The sequence below is a fragment of the Hyperolius riggenbachi genome, chromosome 2 (genome assembly GCF_040937935.1).
Source record: "Hyperolius riggenbachi isolate aHypRig1 chromosome 2, aHypRig1.pri, whole genome shotgun sequence".
In the NCBI taxonomy this organism is placed as follows: Eukaryota; Metazoa; Chordata; class Amphibia; order Anura; family Hyperoliidae; genus Hyperolius; species Hyperolius riggenbachi.
The window spans coordinates 330611561-330628514 of NC_090647.1; the positions used below are offsets into that span (position 1 = coordinate 330611561).

At 45.0% G+C, this 16954-nt stretch overlaps 1 protein-coding gene across 4 annotated transcripts in view; it reads right to left on the reverse strand.

The window, feature by feature from the left end:
• VEZF1 (vascular endothelial zinc finger 1) overlaps positions 1-16720 on the reverse strand; it is a 54269-nt gene extending 37549 nt beyond the window's left edge. The window contains exon 1 of one of the 4 annotated variants that reach the window (XM_068269341.1): positions 16156-16720. In XM_068269341.1, the coding sequence (XP_068125442.1) occupies positions 16156-16188 (33 nt within the window). In that variant the 5' untranslated portion in view covers positions 16189-16720. Of the gene's footprint in view, positions 1-15350; positions 15520-15541; positions 16017-16155 lie in introns of those variants that run through there. The other 3 variants (XM_068269343.1, XM_068269342.1, XM_068269345.1) reach the window with 3 other exon arrangements.
• Between the last annotated feature and the right edge of the window lie 234 nt (positions 16721-16954).

The window sequence follows — 16954 nt, forward strand, 5'->3', positions numbered from 1 at the left end:
GTTGTGTGAATACCACAAAGCCTGTTCATTTTGGATAGAATTACATTCAGGGATTTGAAGATTAAATTAGTCTGATAGAGCTATAGGTCTGATGAGTTCTCATCTGATAAATTTAACAAAAGATGATTAACCCATCTGTCCAACAAAGAATTTGCATTACAAATGGGGGGGGGGGGGGGGGGGACAGTACTATATATACCCAAGTATGAGGCCCCATTCACACTTACAAAACGCAAAATGCTAGCGCTGTTGCTAGAGTTGTGCTCTGGCGTTTTACGCCATTCACACTTGGGGCGATTTTCCGTGATTGTGATTAGCACTTCTATAGCACTAAACGCGATTGCCTGGAAATCACCTGATATTGGTGCAGGATACAATTTTTTGGGGGGCAATAATCACCCAAGTGAGAACAGACCCATAGGTTATTATTGCACTAGTGCTTTAAAAAGCGCTAGCACTTGAGCGCTTTGCCGAAATCGCCGGCAAAACGCTCTAATGTGAGGGCCCCTGAATCATCATGCCACATCACAAGTACTGCTGCTCTCTAGCCCTTATTCTCCTCTTCTTCTGGTCTCTACAAAAATGATTATTTGCATCCCAAAGTGCCTAAGATGCAGCTGTGGAAGGTTGGAATGTTCTTTCTATGACCTTGCAGAGAGGGAAAACTTGAAAACACCTGCTGCATTTTGAGTCCCCTGCTAGTGAGTAACCTCCTCTGCAGCTCTGTTGTAGACTTAGAAGCCGAAGGTAAATCACATACACCAGTAAGTGGATTGAGAAAGACATTTACAGCTTAACATTTTTATTTTTTCCAGCCTTATATTACATAATTAACCATTTCAACCTACGGGTTGTTTTCACCTTAAGGACGCAAGCAATTTTCACTCTTCAGTGCTCCTCCCATTCATTCACCAATAACTGTTAAGGAGGATTAACTAGCACTACTTCTCACACCCAAATGATCCATATTTATATAGTGCTCACATCTTCCGCAGCGCTGTACAGAGTATAAGGTATTATCTTGTCACTTAACTGCCCCTCAGAAGGGCTCACAATCTAATCCCTACTATAGTCATATCTCTATCATGTAGTGTATTTATCAGTCTAGGGCCAATTTAGGAGGAAGCCAATTAACTTATCTGTAGGTTTTTGGGATGTGGAAGGAAACTAGAGTGCTAATCACTATGCCACCGTGCTGCCTATATCTTGTTTCTTTCACCACAGATTAGGTTTTTTTTTGGAGGATATTTGTTTTCAGTGAAGACTTTTTCTTCTATGCATTTTAAAGGGGAAAAAAATAAGGATAACCCCCCCCCCCCCCAAAAAAAAAACAACAAAAAAAAAAACACCACTTCATCCATAGTTCTAAAAGAAACAATACTACTGTAGATAAATCCCACACTTTTTCGCCCATTTGTTGTGGCCATCACAACATTTAAGTTATGTTCCTAGTACAATGTATGGCGTCCGTATATTTTTGGGGAAATAAAGGTGTATTTTTTTCTTCTCACTGTACGCTATCGATAATTACACGCATTTGCAAACATAACAGTAATATACCCTCGTGACATGCATATTAAAAAAGCCCCTAAGGTAACCATTTGTGTATTATTTTTTTTACAAGTGTCTTATTTTGGCAAATACAGGGAGGGGTTAGAAGGGGATAATAACTATAGTAAATTTATTTTTGATTGTATTTTTATTTTACTTCTACTTTTTGGCCACAAGATGGCACTACACTATACTGGATTGCCAGGAAGTGTTTGATGATCATTTTTTAATTATTATTATTATTTAGTATTTATATAGCGCTGACATAATACACAGCGCTGTATAGTGTGTATATATATATATATATATATATATATATATATATATATATATATATATATATATATATATATATATATATATATATATATATATATATATATATATATATATATATATATATATATATATATATATATATATATATATATATATATATATATATATATAGTCTTTTCACCAGGGCTGTGGAGTCGGAGTCGTGGAGTCGGGCAATTTTGGGTGCCTGGAGTCGGAGTCGGGAAAAAATGCACCGACTCCGACTCCTAATGAATTTGTAACTGTAATTAAAATAGAAAATATGATAAAATGTTCTATTTCTCAGATAATAGTCATTAAAAATAATGTATATATACAGTAATAGCTGTGTTTAGTCCACAAAAATGAAATAAACCAATCAAAATTAGTTACTTGTGCTGCTTCAATAAAGCAGTCCCCGTATTTTTAAGGTCAGATATACATATCTGATTGTGACTGTATATATGATGTGTACACAGGAATCTCTTATATATACTAAATAACATCTATGCTGTAAGAATAAAGCCTGATGTGTAGCCGTGTCACTAATAGAGATGGTCAACGAGATGGAAATAATTCTGCATTGATGCTGATTTATGCAAATGTATGCACTCCCTTTGCTGATGAAATCAAATAATGTGATATGTTATTAAAATTTGGTTTGGTGACTACAAATTAAAGGGTAACTGAGACGGATGAAAAGTAAAGTTTTATACATACCTGGGGCTTCCTCCAGCCCCCTTCAGGCTAATCAGTCCCTCGCTGTCCTCCACCACCCGGATCTTCTGCTATGAGTCCTGGTAATTCAGCCAGTCAGCGCTGTCCGGCCGCATGCCGCTCCCGCAGCCAGGAACATTCTGCACCTGCGCAATAGTGCTGCACAGGTGTAGTATGCTCCTGGCGGCGGAGTGTGTGCATGCGCACTACGCCTGACTGGCTCAAGTACCTGGACTCATAGCAGAAGATCCAGGTGGTGGAGGACAATGAGGGACTGATTATCCTGAAGGCGGCTGGAGGAAGCCCCAGGTATGTATAAAACTTGAATTTCATCTGTCTCAGGTTTACTTTGTTACACAGTAGTACTATACTCTACATATGCACTCCCAACAGAGCTGCAGGGAATCCACTGAGAATGCTGTGCACATTGAACACAGAGGTGTTGTCTGTTTACAATCTCCTCATTCCCCTGCAGAGTACCTGCACATCATTCTTACATGTACCCACACTTACATTGCCTAGGGCCTGATAGATGTTCTTTGTTCCGGTTTGTACCTTTTACAAGTACTCTTACCAAGGACTAGTTTTAGTCTAAAGAGAATAAATATAGTAGTCTACATATCCTTCTCACTTCAGTTGTCTTGTAAAATTCCTAAGCGTTGGCAGTTAAGAGACGAATTTCATGTTACATACTTTTAATCAACAAAATTGTAATATGCAAATTAGAGGAGTCGGAGTCGTGGAGTCGGTGGAATCCTAAACTGAGGAGTCGGAGTCGGTGGATTTTTGGACCGACTCCACAGCCCTGCTTTTCACTAACTGTCCCTCAAAGGATCTCACAATCTAATCCCTACCATTGCCATATGTCTATATTATGTAGTTTAAGTACTGTAGTCTAGGGCCAATTTTAGAGGGAGCCAATTAACTTATCCGTATGTTTTTGGAATGTGGGAGGAAACCGGAGTGCCCGGAGGAAACCCACGCAGACACGGAGAGAACATACAAACTCTTTGCAGATAGTGCCCTGGCTGGGATTCGAACCAGGGACCCAGCGCTGCAAGGCGAGAGCTAACCACTACGCCACCATGCTGCCCACGGCATTTATATGAATGAGCATAGCTACTGATTGGAATCATGCTCATTCATATACAGGCACTTTGATTAGCTCAGGGAACACTTATTCCCGTTCACCAATCCCAGATGTGCAAGTCCTGCGTTGAACAAGCAGCGGAAGCACACACCCGCCACTGATTGACAGGACGTGTCTGTACGTCCTGACCGAGTTAGTGAGGCTCAAACTGGACACGTATAACACATTTAACCTCCTTAGCGGTAACCCCGTGCTGGGCCAATCTGCATAATTTTTTTTTTATACACCCAGCAAGCACTTTGCTAGCTGCGTGTTACTTACGATTGCCGCCGCCCCGCGCCGATTCGCCGCATCAGAGGGTGCCCCCCCGAGACCCGTGCGCTGCCTGGCCAATCAGTGCCAGGCAGCGCTGAGGGGTGGATCGGGACTCCCTCTGACATCACGACGTCTGCGACATCATCGCACGTGTCGCCATTGCGACGGGGGAAGCCCTCATGGAAATCCCGTTCAGAACGGGATTACCGGATGGGCATACGCGCCGGCGGCAATCGCCGCGTACGGGGAGACGCCGCAGGGAGGGGGGAAGCATAGCTACATGCTTGGTAAAAAAAAAAAAAAAAAAAAAAAAAAAAAAAAAGCAAATCTGAAGGTTAAAAAAAGAATGATACCGCCAGGGAGGTTAAGGGAACCACCAGATTTACAACAAATTTACTTAAGGTCTTATTTTTTAGAATGCTTACATATGGCTTATGGCAAGGTCGACACTCTTAATGGGAATCACTGGAAGGCATGTAGCCTGAATTCGTTACGATTTTAAGAATAGGCAGTTTCTGACCCTGCGTTTGTATCAAATGAAAAGAAAATCGACAAATGCAAACATTTGCTTTGCAGTGCGATTTCAGTGATAAAAAGCTCTAAGTATATAAACAGGTTTATAAAATTGGAAAACTTCTGAGAGAACAGTTTAATGCATTTATCATGTACAGTGTGTTCTCCCCAAAATTTTTTCCAGCCTGGTGGCATTAAAAAGTAGCCGGGTGGGGAGAGATAGGAGAATGCAGGACTTGTGCTTCTGTGCGCAACTCTGCTTACAGAAGAGGAGGAGTTGAACCAATGACAGCTGGGTGCTCACCAAAATAGCCTTGGGAGAAAACTGATGTGGGAGGGGCTGGCTGTAGATAGTGGCCACTCAGTTTCCCATACACAACAGAGGCCAATCAACAATCTTGGAAAGTGGATGTGGTTTGTTGTCATCCAGGTATAAGATCTTGTAACACCATTGTAAAAGGCTGTTTTCGATACCGTTGCTTGTTCTATGATAATGTAGCACCTTGAAACACTGTACTGTATGTAACAGTTCTTCCAAGATTATAGGTCCACGTTTGACACCCATACTTAATGACTGCTGAATTTACCATAGTTGCAGCAGGCTTGCCCACAATGGGAGCAAATTATTTGTTTTTGTAATGTGTGCTCAGGAGTGCCACCCAGAGACAAGTGTTGGAACAGAGTATGCAGGTGGCGGTGGGTTGTACACACAGTACAACCTTTACATGGCATCAGTTGAATGAACAGACGCAAAATCACATAATTAAATCAATAAACCACATTGTATGTGGCTGATCTATTACAACTGAAATGTGCTACAACAGATTAGGGGACATGTCAAAGTACATAATTATATTTATCCCTTTACACCTTTAAAAGGTAACCTTAAAGTGACACTGAAGCCAAAATAAACTTATAAGATAATGAATTGTGTGTGTAGTGTGGATAATTAATAGAACATTAGCAGCAAAGGAAAGACTCATTTTTATTTTCAGTTATTTAGCTTTATTTATAACATTGCATCATTCTGTTATATTTGCAGTTTAGAAACCACACTCTGCATTTTAAGCTGTAATGCTGGGAATACACAACTCGATTCTGAGCCATTTAAATGGCTCGATAGATATTTCCAACACGTCCGATTGTTTCGTCGCTTGATTACGCATTGAGGACAAAGCAATAAGATAAGAAAAAAAAGCAGAAAGTAAGAGAATCACCTGCAGAATTGAGCGGGTAATCGATCGAGCGGGAGAATCGATCGGCAAAAATCAAGCCTTGTATGCTTGCAAAGCTAACAACCCTTGGAATTTTCCTGCAGTAAAGGTGCGTACACACGCACTATGGTAAACGACAGGTCCGTCAGACCCTCCCGAGGCGCGGTCGTTCTGCCGACAGTAGTACGTGAGTACAGGCTGTTGGCACACTGATCCGCCGGGGCGGACCTTACCTCAAGCTGCCCCTCACCGTTTCTTGGCTATTCAGAAAACAGGACCGAGTTCAAACAAGTTGGTGGAATAGCTCGGAGAAGCTATTTTGCATAGATAACTTTTTTTTTTTAACTCTTCCTGTACTGGAAAACAATATGAATACTTTCTTCTTTGCTACTAATGTTCTATATGTTCTCTGTACTACACATACTATTCATTATCTCATACGTTTATTTTCACTTCAGATTTGCTTTAAAGTGTACCTGCGATGTTAGTTTAAAGGGATACTGTAGGGGGGTCGGGGGAAAATGAGTTGAAGTTACCCGGGGCTTCTAATGGTCCCCCGCAGACATCCTGTGCCCGCACAGCCACTCACCGATGCTCCGGCCCCGCATCCAGTTCACTTCTGGAATTTCTGACTTTAAAGTCAGAAAACCACTGCGCCTGCATTGCCGTGTCCTCGCTCCCGCTGATGGCACCAGGAGCATACTGCGCAGACCAAAGACCATACTGGACTTGTGCAATATACTCCTGGTGACATCAGCGGGAGTGAGGATGCAGCTGCGCAGGCGCAGTGGTTTTCTGACTTTAATGTCTGAAATTCCAGAAGTGAACCGGAGGCAGGGCCGGAGCATCGGTGAGCGGCTGCGCGGGTACAGGATGTCTGTGGGGGACCATTAGAAGCCCCGGGTAAGTTCAACTCATTTTCCCCCGACCCCCCTACAGTATCCCTTTAAAGCAAGGATCCGTCCAACACCGTCCTGAGTGCCTCCGTTCAGCTGCAATCACTCCAGACAGCTCCTCTGCGCATATGCTGCACTTCTGCGCATGCGCAGAAGAGTAGACTGGCGTGACTGAGCCAGATTATCTGGGACCGATAGTAGGACAATGGTGCTTATGGGCCTGGAGCTGATCTCTATGGCTGCAGTAGTGTCTGAATCACACACCTGAAAAAAGGTATGCAGCTAATCCAGTCAGAATCATCTGATCTGCATGCTTGTTCATGGTCTATGGCTAAAAGTATTAGAGGCAGGGGATCAGCAGGATTGCAGGCAACTAGTATTGTTTAAAAGGAAATATACATGGCAACCTCCATAGCCACTTTAGTTCTGGTGCCCTTTAAAGGGAATATCCAGGCAAAAAAAAAAAAAAAAATATGAGTTTCACTTACCTGGGGCTTCTACCAGCCCCATGCAGCCATCCTGTGCAGTCGTAGTCAATCACTGCTGCTCCAGTCCCCCGCTGTCAGCTTGCCGACCTCGGAGGAGCGGCGGGCCGCTTGCGTACATTTTTACGCATTCCCGCTAGTGCAGGAACAGTAACATACATTTTTACGCGTTAGTGGTTCCATGCGTAAAAAAGCTGACAGCAGGGGACTGGAGCAGCAGTAATTGACTACGAGAGCACAGGATGGCTGCATGGGGCTGGTAGAAGCCCCAGGTAAGTGAAACTTTTTTTTGCCTGGATATTCCCTTTAAGGCCATGTGGGCTAGATTACTTTTTTCTGATACTGGTTATGCGGATAGTTGTCTAAGGAAACCCCCAGCACAGAGCTAATCAGAAGGCCTTCCCGTGAGGCACAAAGAGGAGGTTTGCAGGTTCAGCTCTGATTTGCTGGAAAGACTCAGTGTTCTCCCCAGGCCCTTTTACCCCGGCTACTTTTGATCAGCACCCGGCTATCGTCCGCTCACCACCTCCTAAGTTATAAGCAGAGTTGCGCACAGCCCTGCATTTTCTCATATTGCCCCACCCAGCTACTATTTCATGCCACCCGGCTGGAAAAAAATTCTGGGGAGAAACAGATCTATTTCAAGTGTTGTGACAGGTGAAGACGTTTGGACAGAATACAGACAACTAAGCTGCATCTGACATTGGCACTGTATTGGAGCTAAGTAAACCCAGATGTCTAGGTAAAAAAAAAAAAAATTATCACAAAATTATGAGCAGTGTTCATAGAGGGTAGACCAGGCCTGGGCATACTTTACAATGTCCGGACCGCATTCCTTAAATCCCCCCCCCCCCCAACAAAGTTGCAAGCGGGCACTGGTGGATTTGAAATTTACCTCGCTCCCCAATGTCCCGCATCGCGTCTCCATGGCAACAGGACATCACATGACATGACGTCAGGACGTGCAAGCAACTTTGCAGGGAGGGAGAGGGAATGCGTCCGCCTGTTGGCAGGCTAGAGAAGCAGCGCACAGGGGCCTGATGGAAAGGTCTCTTTCAGGGGGGTTAGCTGCCACTAAAGGGCAGCAGAACTGCATCAGGGATCTTTATCCAAGATCTTTCAATGGGCTAGAGCAGGAAGGTCCTGAATAAGTAATTTTCTTTTTAATAAACACACTGGGGAGGAGGGTGGGGAGTGCAGAAAGGATACATTCTTTATTACACGGAAGAACAAGACAGGAATGATGAGTAATGACGAGACTCAGCTGTTATGGCCTCAGGCTATGTAAAGACCTGTTCAGATTATGTATGTTGTGGAACAGTTTACAGAATGTGTACCTTTTTCCACCCATAGTGACATAAATGAACCTAACATTCACACAGGAACACAGCTTTTACAAGTAGTACAAGCTAGGCAATAAAAAAAAAAATGTGCATTACCATGTAGGCTTGGTTCACATTTGTTTTAAAAACGTATCCGTGACTCAGTTTTTGGACCTGGACAAAAACCGGAGCCACGGATACAAATGTTAATAGCGGCAGTCTTCACCCACTTCAAAAACAGATCCGTGGGCGATCCAGGGGATCTGCTTTTAAAAACTTAATGGTGGGTCCAGATTACCAGGTTTTTCACAGACCCAGGATAAACGCAGGGGTAGCAAAAACGGATCTCCCTCTACACAGACAGCTTTGGACACAGAAGCGGATCAGTTTCCAGTGCCCAAACCCTGTCTGTGGGTGGGAAGGGGGCCGCCATGCTGGAGGGGGTAGCAGGCAGGAAGGGGGGAGGGTCAGACCCCCCTCCCTCACCTGGGACCCCTCTTCCCCGCTCCCCTTCAGCTAATATCTTTTAAAATAAATCGAGTAGTGAACTCATTCACTTCCTTGCGTTCCACCGTTCGCCGGGTCACTTCCTACAATGCCGCCCTCTGTACTTCATTGGGCAACACTGCAGGAAGTGATGCGGCGAGTGGTGGAACAAGTGAGCGAGTTGTTCGCTCGCTGCCGGATTGATTTTAAAATAAACTAGCTAGAGACAGAGCGCGGAAGGGGGTACCCAGGTGAGGGAGTGTGTGTGTGTGGGGGGGGGGGGATCTGACCCTCTCCACCACAGCTGTGCCGGCAGGCCCCCTTCTCATCCACAGACAGGGCTGGGGATCCGTCTGGAGAAACGCAAACGGATCTGAAACATATGCTGCAAAAGTGCAGCACTGATCCGTTTGCGTTTCGGTTTTAGAAAACCAGAGTCCAGTCCACGGATTGCGTTCTGCCACAATGCCTAAAGGACATCTGAGCTGAGGAAGTTACCAAAGGGAAGCACAGAGGTAATGTTCATGATGGATGAACATACCTCTGTCGTCCATTTTTTTCCTTGTGTCCATATACTACTTGAAAAAAGGCTAAATTTTCAGACAGGAAGAAGGCAGGCTTGCCGTTATGTTCCCACCTAGTACCCTCCCATTCCCTTCTCTTAAGGTAAGCGTATACGCACTAAGATTAGGGAATGGGAGAATGATAGGAGGACACATAACAGCAAGCCTATCTCTTCCTCTGTAAAGACTAGAGTGGGGTGGGGGGTTGGGACAAGGTTTGGAACACCACAGATGTATGTGGACCCAGAATGAACATACCTTGTGCTTACCTTAGGTAGCTCTGCCTCAGGTCAGATACCTTAGCTGACAATGCATAGATTATTTTACAGTATGCATAATAGCAAACACTCTATTTAGACACCAAGCAATTGGTAGCATTCTCACCTTGCTGCTACATTGTTCCAGGCTCAGATCCTAACAAAAACACTCAAACATGGAGTTTTGTACATCATCTCTTTATTTATGCAGGTTTCCTCAGGCTGCGTTGGTTTCCACCCACACACTTAATGGCATAGCCCTATAGTGAGGTAGGACATTTGACTGTAAGGGCTGGTTCAGACGGACGTTTGGAGGCGTTGCGTTTGCTGGCGTCGCGTTCAGCAGCGTTCGTGTGCGTTTGGATGCGGTCGCGTTTTTTCTTCCCCTAGGGGGACATTAGCCGTCGCGGTTAACCTCCCCTGGAAGCTACATGTAGCTTCCAGGGGCTCCTTGAACGCCAGGGAAAATCGGGACACAAACGCCGCGTTTGTGTAAACGCGCTTGAAAGCTTGGTACAAACGCTCCCATTCACTTGAATGGGAGCGTTTAACACCAAGCCCTGAACGCTGGCTGTAAACGCTCTGCAAGCGTCCGTCTGAACCAGCCCTAAAGCTGGCCATACACTGGCCCGATTTGCGCCCGTTTCGACAGCAGATTCGATCACTGGGATCGAATCTGCTGCCAATCGTTCGCGCTAAACACACCTGCCGATCCGATTTCGTCCCGAAATTGGATCGGTCCGTCGATTGCGCCGTGCGGGAAAATACCGTCGATCGCCCGCGGGTAGGGAGCGCGTTGTTAGCGGCGGCCGATCCGATCAAGTATACATTACCTGACGCTGGCTCCCGGGCATCTTCTCCACGCTGCACAGCTCTGTTCCTGCTTCCATCCTAGCGTACATCAACTTCCTGTGTCACTCCAGTGACCAGGAAGTTCATATAGAGAGCGCTCTATTTGAACTTCCTGGTCACGGAGTGACACAGTGTACGCTGGGATGCGGTGCAGGATGCTGGGATGCGTGCAGACGTTCTCTGCCATATATGCTTTTATTTTACACATGATGCAGATAACATGTCAATGCTAAAAACAAACGCCAGGCAAACACTACTATAAGCAGCGTATGAATGAAATTGTCGCCGGGAGACTAGGGCGCAGGATACAGCCGATATACGGCTTACCCTGCTTCAGCACAAGTACCGGCTGTGTTAATTACCATTCCCCCTCCCGGCCCACGTGGATGGTGGGCAATGATGTAATTCAGCTGCCAGCTATTGCTGGCAGCAGAGTTAGTGTGTTTTAAAAGTAGCTTCAGCTCCATCTTCTGACAGCACCGAAGTTACTCACTGTGCGCTGCTATAGCAGTAATTCCTATTACGGTCTATGGTGGTGCCGGCTGCGCCTAAATCTCCTGCGCTGTATTCCACGTGTTGGCTATAAACAATCCATTTTATAGCATAAACAAATTACGTAACCTATTTAGATTTCTGTTTTTAAAAAAAAATAATCTATAACTTAATGCATTTTTAGACTGCTCGTTTTGCAATGCATACTAAAGCATGAATATGGAGGAATATGCACAAAATTTACTTGGTATTTATCTGTGACAAAAGTGAGAAACCAAGACTAATGCCTGGTACACACCATGCAATTTCCCATCAGATGGGTCAAATAGATCATTTCCAACAGGTCCTATCTGATTTATCATTCTTGTTCACTTCTATACAAAAATCGATCAGAAAAGCGATTGAAAATAGTCTAATCGACCAGTCTGACAGGAAATTGCATGGTGTGTACCAACCAGGTAGCCTTGCTGATCTATTCGACTTCAGTAATGTCTACACAACACCAGAAACAAATGTATGGGCAGCCAACATTTCTCTGATCAGAGAGATCTGTCTCTTGATCGATCTGCCCATACACCGCTAGAGGTAGGGGCACCCTTAAGGTGCCTGCCTATTAACTGTACAATAGAGTAGAATCTCTCTATAGGAAAGGGACCGGGCAGAGTAGTTTACTAGATCAAAAGTTGACTATATCAAATTGTCATACTCAAGCACAAAGTATACCATAATAATCATAACATTTGTTCAGTATAATCACAGTAAACTCCAAGGGACCAGGAAAAGTGGTTTACTATACCAGATATTGTGCTAGAAACGGCCCAGCATGCCCTGGTACATTCTCTGCTGCACAGGACCTACTGTCCTCCCAGTGGAAGTACATTACAAGCACTTACACATTTGTTGGGCTACAGGGTTAAGTATATCTTAGGGCTGCATAGCCAGGCTGGACAAATCGCTAGTACGGTATCCAGGGCTCCTTTAAAAACTGCAGCCTTAACTGAATAGACAGCCACTCGCTTCCTGTTAGTGGGTCCAATACCTTAGTGTGTGTGTGTGTGTGGGGGGTGGGGGGGGGGAATTTGCAGCATGTGTCCTGCAAAACTTTCTGCTCACACTTGAGCCAATCATAAAGCCTATCTTCAAAATGCAGCAAATCATAAGCCACTCAGCCGTAATGCAAGTGGCTCTGATACCTCCGTGGGTGGGACTTAGCACTCTCCTCTCCACTCCTTAGTTGTGCAGTGAGTAGGCCCACACTGATCTGCACTACAAGTGAAAGTAGCCTGAACTGTGCTACCAGGAGCATCATCGCTATTACTAGAGATACCCGGGAGTGTGTACAATCTCAGTGACGGTACTTTTATCGTTGATTGCAAAATGAAAGTGTTAATACTGCATCCTCTTATGTTCATATTCCTCATTTTTCACAGGCTGCTTATTTGTACAGTACTGTATTTTATTTCCAGTGTCTGTGCCATTCTTGTCTTATGTTATCATGCGTCAACTCACTTGCAACCAGCCTGAAGAGAGCAGCAGACCATGGGGTTCACACTGACATATGACACATGCACCGCCCACTGTTTACTATATTCTGAGTCACGTAGGGGACAAAAATGTTTACTATAACAGAAGTTTTATTATATCAGAGTTTACTATAACAGGTGTTACTCCCATACACTTATAATGGATATTTGCCAGGACCTGGAGAGGTAGTTTACTATACCCAAATGTTTACTATATCAGAGTTTATTATAACGAGATTATACTGTATAGCGGTTTTCTTCTGTTGGACTCAAAGTGCTCAAGAGGGGAGGTCTCCATTGGCTGCAAAAGACCAATGGGAATCCTCAGAAACAGGAAGTATCCTCATTGGTTCATGTTGGACCAATGAAAATGCTCCCTGTTGCTAGGGAGAATTGGCCTGCTGCAGCCTATGGAGACCCCCATGCTTCTGCTGGCCTCCAGGCTGTTGAATGGACCAAGATGCAGGACAGGTTAGCGGCTATGCGGACAAAAATCACCACAGTAGCGGACGCAGACCATTCGGGTGTATTTTTTTGCATGCGGACGCAGAACGGGCGGTACGAATCAGCCACACAGATGCGCTTACCGTTTCCATTCTGCATCCACTCAAGTGTGAACCAGCCCTTACACAGGAAGCATAGTTCTCACCAGCCAGGTAAACCTTGCAGTACAGTAGTGTGCAGATAGCGAGCAGGCTACAAGTAGCTGTTAGCCCATCCGCCGACTATGGCTCATGGGTCTCAGTCTGACTGACATAACGCATGCACCCGCACACTTTCCAATAAAGCTGGATACAAAATACTGCAAGTGCCAAAACACAGGTTTACTATAACAAGTTCTATTATATCTGGGTTTATTATACCAGGCATTACTCTAATATACTTATAATTGGGCTTGGCCGGGACCTGGATGCTTAAGTTTACTATACCTGAATGTTTACTATCAGTCTACTATAACAAGATTATTATTATTTAGTATTTATATAGCGCCGACATCTTACGCAGCGCTGTACAGAGAATATAGTCTTGTCACTAACTGTCCCTCAGAGGAGCTCACAATCTAATCCCTACCATAGTCGTATGTATCGTGTAGTGTATTTATTGTAGTCTAGGGCCAATTTAGGGGGAAGCCAATTAACTTATCTGTATGTTTTGGGATGTGGGAGGAAACCGGAGTGCCCGGAGGAAACCCACGCAGACACGGAGAGAACATTATACTGTATTATGCTCAGATGTGATTATTCAATCAGACTTGTGAAATCATAAGTAATAAGAAGGTAATTATTGATTGTGCCCATAAACTGGTCAATTAAGGAACAGTCTCTCTTCAGATAGTAATCTATGTGCATCTTAAAGAGGATCCGAGATGAAAAACTAACTATAACAAGTAACTTGTCTATATATGTTACCTAAAGTTTAGATAGTTTACACAGCAAATCTAGCTACAAACAGCTTTAACAGAATATGATTGATTATTCCTGCTATACAATTCCTGCTATACAATGACAGCAGCCATGTTTGTTAATATTACACAGAGGCAGGTTTATCTGCATCTTTAGCAAAAAAAAAAAAACCTAATCACCCCTCCTCCCCTCTGCCTCTGAAATCTCTGGCTAGTAATACCTCCCCCTCCTCCTGCCCAGACTGAGCTCCCATGAGCCCTTGCTACTGTCTGAAAGTGCCTTGGCTCTTTGAAAACCTGTGGGCATAGCTTGTGTAGTTTATAGGGAATTAGAGTCTTAAAACAAAAAAGTATTTGGCTTGAGGAACGCCCTATAAAACAATAGGAAAGGAACAATTATGCAATGAGTAAAAGTTCATCTCGGATCCACTTTAAGGTGCGTACACAAGCACTACTATAAGGAACGATGGGTCCGTCAGACCCTCCCACTTGGCGGGCGTTCCAGCGCACCCTTATTGACCAGCACTAACCACTGATATCTGTCAGCTCGCTTGACTAATCACATATCTAGTAATTATTCAAGTTTCTGATTCTGACTTTCACTATGCAAAAATCTGATTGTGCCCATGGTAATTTCACTTTCTGTTGAACAGGAAACTCAGGCCAGGGACTACTGGAGGTGCTTGCCAATCACTTGTAATTAGCAAAGAACTGCAAAAGTAGAACCCTATAGGGGTGGTTTCACTTGTAGTGTTGCGGTTGCAGAGTGACTGCATTGATGACTGATAGGTGCAAAGCCAAATTGCAATCGCTCCAGCTATAGCAAATCCAGGACATTCACGATTTGTAAATCGCAAGCGTTTTGCGATCTCCTGGAAAGCACTGCCAGTGGGCCTCAGGCCTTAAACTCATTTAGGCTCATGCCTAGCCTGCAGTATCCAGCTGCAGTAGGTATGATCAGTGAGAAGCAAATAATTTCTCCTTGCCTTTTAATTTCATGTAAATTATGCAGCTTGAACCAAACAGTCATGTAGTTATTGTTATTGGTCCAAATTCAAACTGCATATCATTAACATGAAATTTGAATGCAATGAGAAATTTGTACCTCATTGATCACCACAAATGACTAATAAGATGACTAGAAAACAACAAGCAACTTGAAACAAAGAGTCTGTACCTGCTGACTTTTGCTTTGTTCCCAGCAAAAAAAAGGGGAAAAAAAAACATTGTTCAACTTAAGTTATAACCACATGAGCTACATTTGATTTTTTTTATCAATGGAAAAGGAAAGAGTGTGTGCAGAGGAATAAAATAAGCTACCAATTGACCAGCAGCTCTTTATATATAGCAGCTCTTTTAGTATATCAAAATATACCTTTCGTATTGCATATCTTGATGTACAATAGTTGGCATTTCAATGTAATGTCTGACTCATCCCTAACAATGAAAGTGGAGAAAGTGTTATACGTGGCAGGTTTTCACCCAAAATATGCAATCACTAGAGGGAAAATTAAGAAATTCTCTTGAAAACTGATCGGTCATTGAAGTGAAAGCCTTGGAAGTTACATTTTCTCTTTGTGGCATCCGCCCGCATCCGATTCAGCAGCTGTTGCTGTGATTTACACAACAGATACCGGTCCGCATGAGATGAAAGGCAGAAGTCTGTGGAGATGAAGCACAGAGGCAGCAGCCAGAGCCCGCCATAATCTGCAGCCGTGAAGGAGCAATGTGAGCGGAGGGGGAGGGGTGCCTTGTCGGCGGAATGACACAGTGCGATAACGGGGATAGTAAGCTGCTGCTGCCGGTGACAGTAGGCATAATACAGAGAGCGGCTACAGAGCATCCCGGGATTTATGATAACTGGTGGATCGTCTTGCTGCTGCTGCTGCCGCCACTCGCTGCCATTGTCCCGTTATCCGCGCACACCTAGCGGCTCCACCACGCGTGTCTCTGCAGCAGCGAGTCCCCCGCCTGCAGTGTGAGGGAGGATGTGGAGGGAGGAGGAGGAGGTGGAAGCTGGGCGATGTTTACTCCCGGGTGTCCCCGCTTCCCGGGGAGGGGAGAGGAGGGAGGCGGCTGCTCTGCTCCGTAGGAGGGGGGAGGTGGTGGTGGGGGGGGCGCCCTGCTGCAGCGTATCCCGAGCACAACTACATACACATTAACGTGATTTTATGCCTTACCTGGAACAAGAAAGCGGTCCAGTTGGCCTCCATGGCGGTCCCGGGGAGGAGGAGAGCGCCTTGTGGAAAAGAAAAAAGGAAGAAGGGGGGGGGAAGAGAAGGGGGATTATAAAAAAAAAAACAGCGCAGGATCCTACATGAAGCTACAACAAAGCAGCTGAAAACATGGCAGCGCCGCACAACTTCCGGTAACCTCTGGGAGAGACCATTTGGAAGGAGGAGGGGGATGGGGAGCCAGAAAGTGCAGCTTCTGAAGCCTCGGTCATTGGAGAAGGGGGGTGGGGGAGGAAACAAGTCTCCCCTTCCCCCGCCCGCAGCCGTGCGCAGGAGACAAATGTCAGGCGACAAATAGCTGAGTAAATAAAGCTCCCTGTAGTGGAAGCCGCTGCTATGTGTGCGCTGCGTCCTCCTCCGCGCCGGCTGCTGCTGTGTCTCTCACTCAGGCGGAGGAGGATGCTGCTGATAAAATGGCCTCTGATGGAGGGCTGTGTGTTCTATGCTGCTGGCGGGATGACCTCACAGAGCACAGCTGAGCGAGAGGGAGAAGACGAGGCCTCTCAGACAAAGCGGCACGTCTGCTGCCTGTCTTTCCAATTATTATGATGCCATTTTCAGGCCGCCCATTGTCTTAATAGCTTCCCCGCCTCTCCCTCCCGCCGCCATGTTGTGCCCTGCGGGGAGCTCCTCTCACCCTGGCCGGGTGCGGGTTTTTTTTTTTTTTTTGGTGAATAGGTGGAAGAGAAAGTGAGGAAAGACGAGAGATAAACGCCTAAATATACTGGAAGAAGGAAGATTAGTT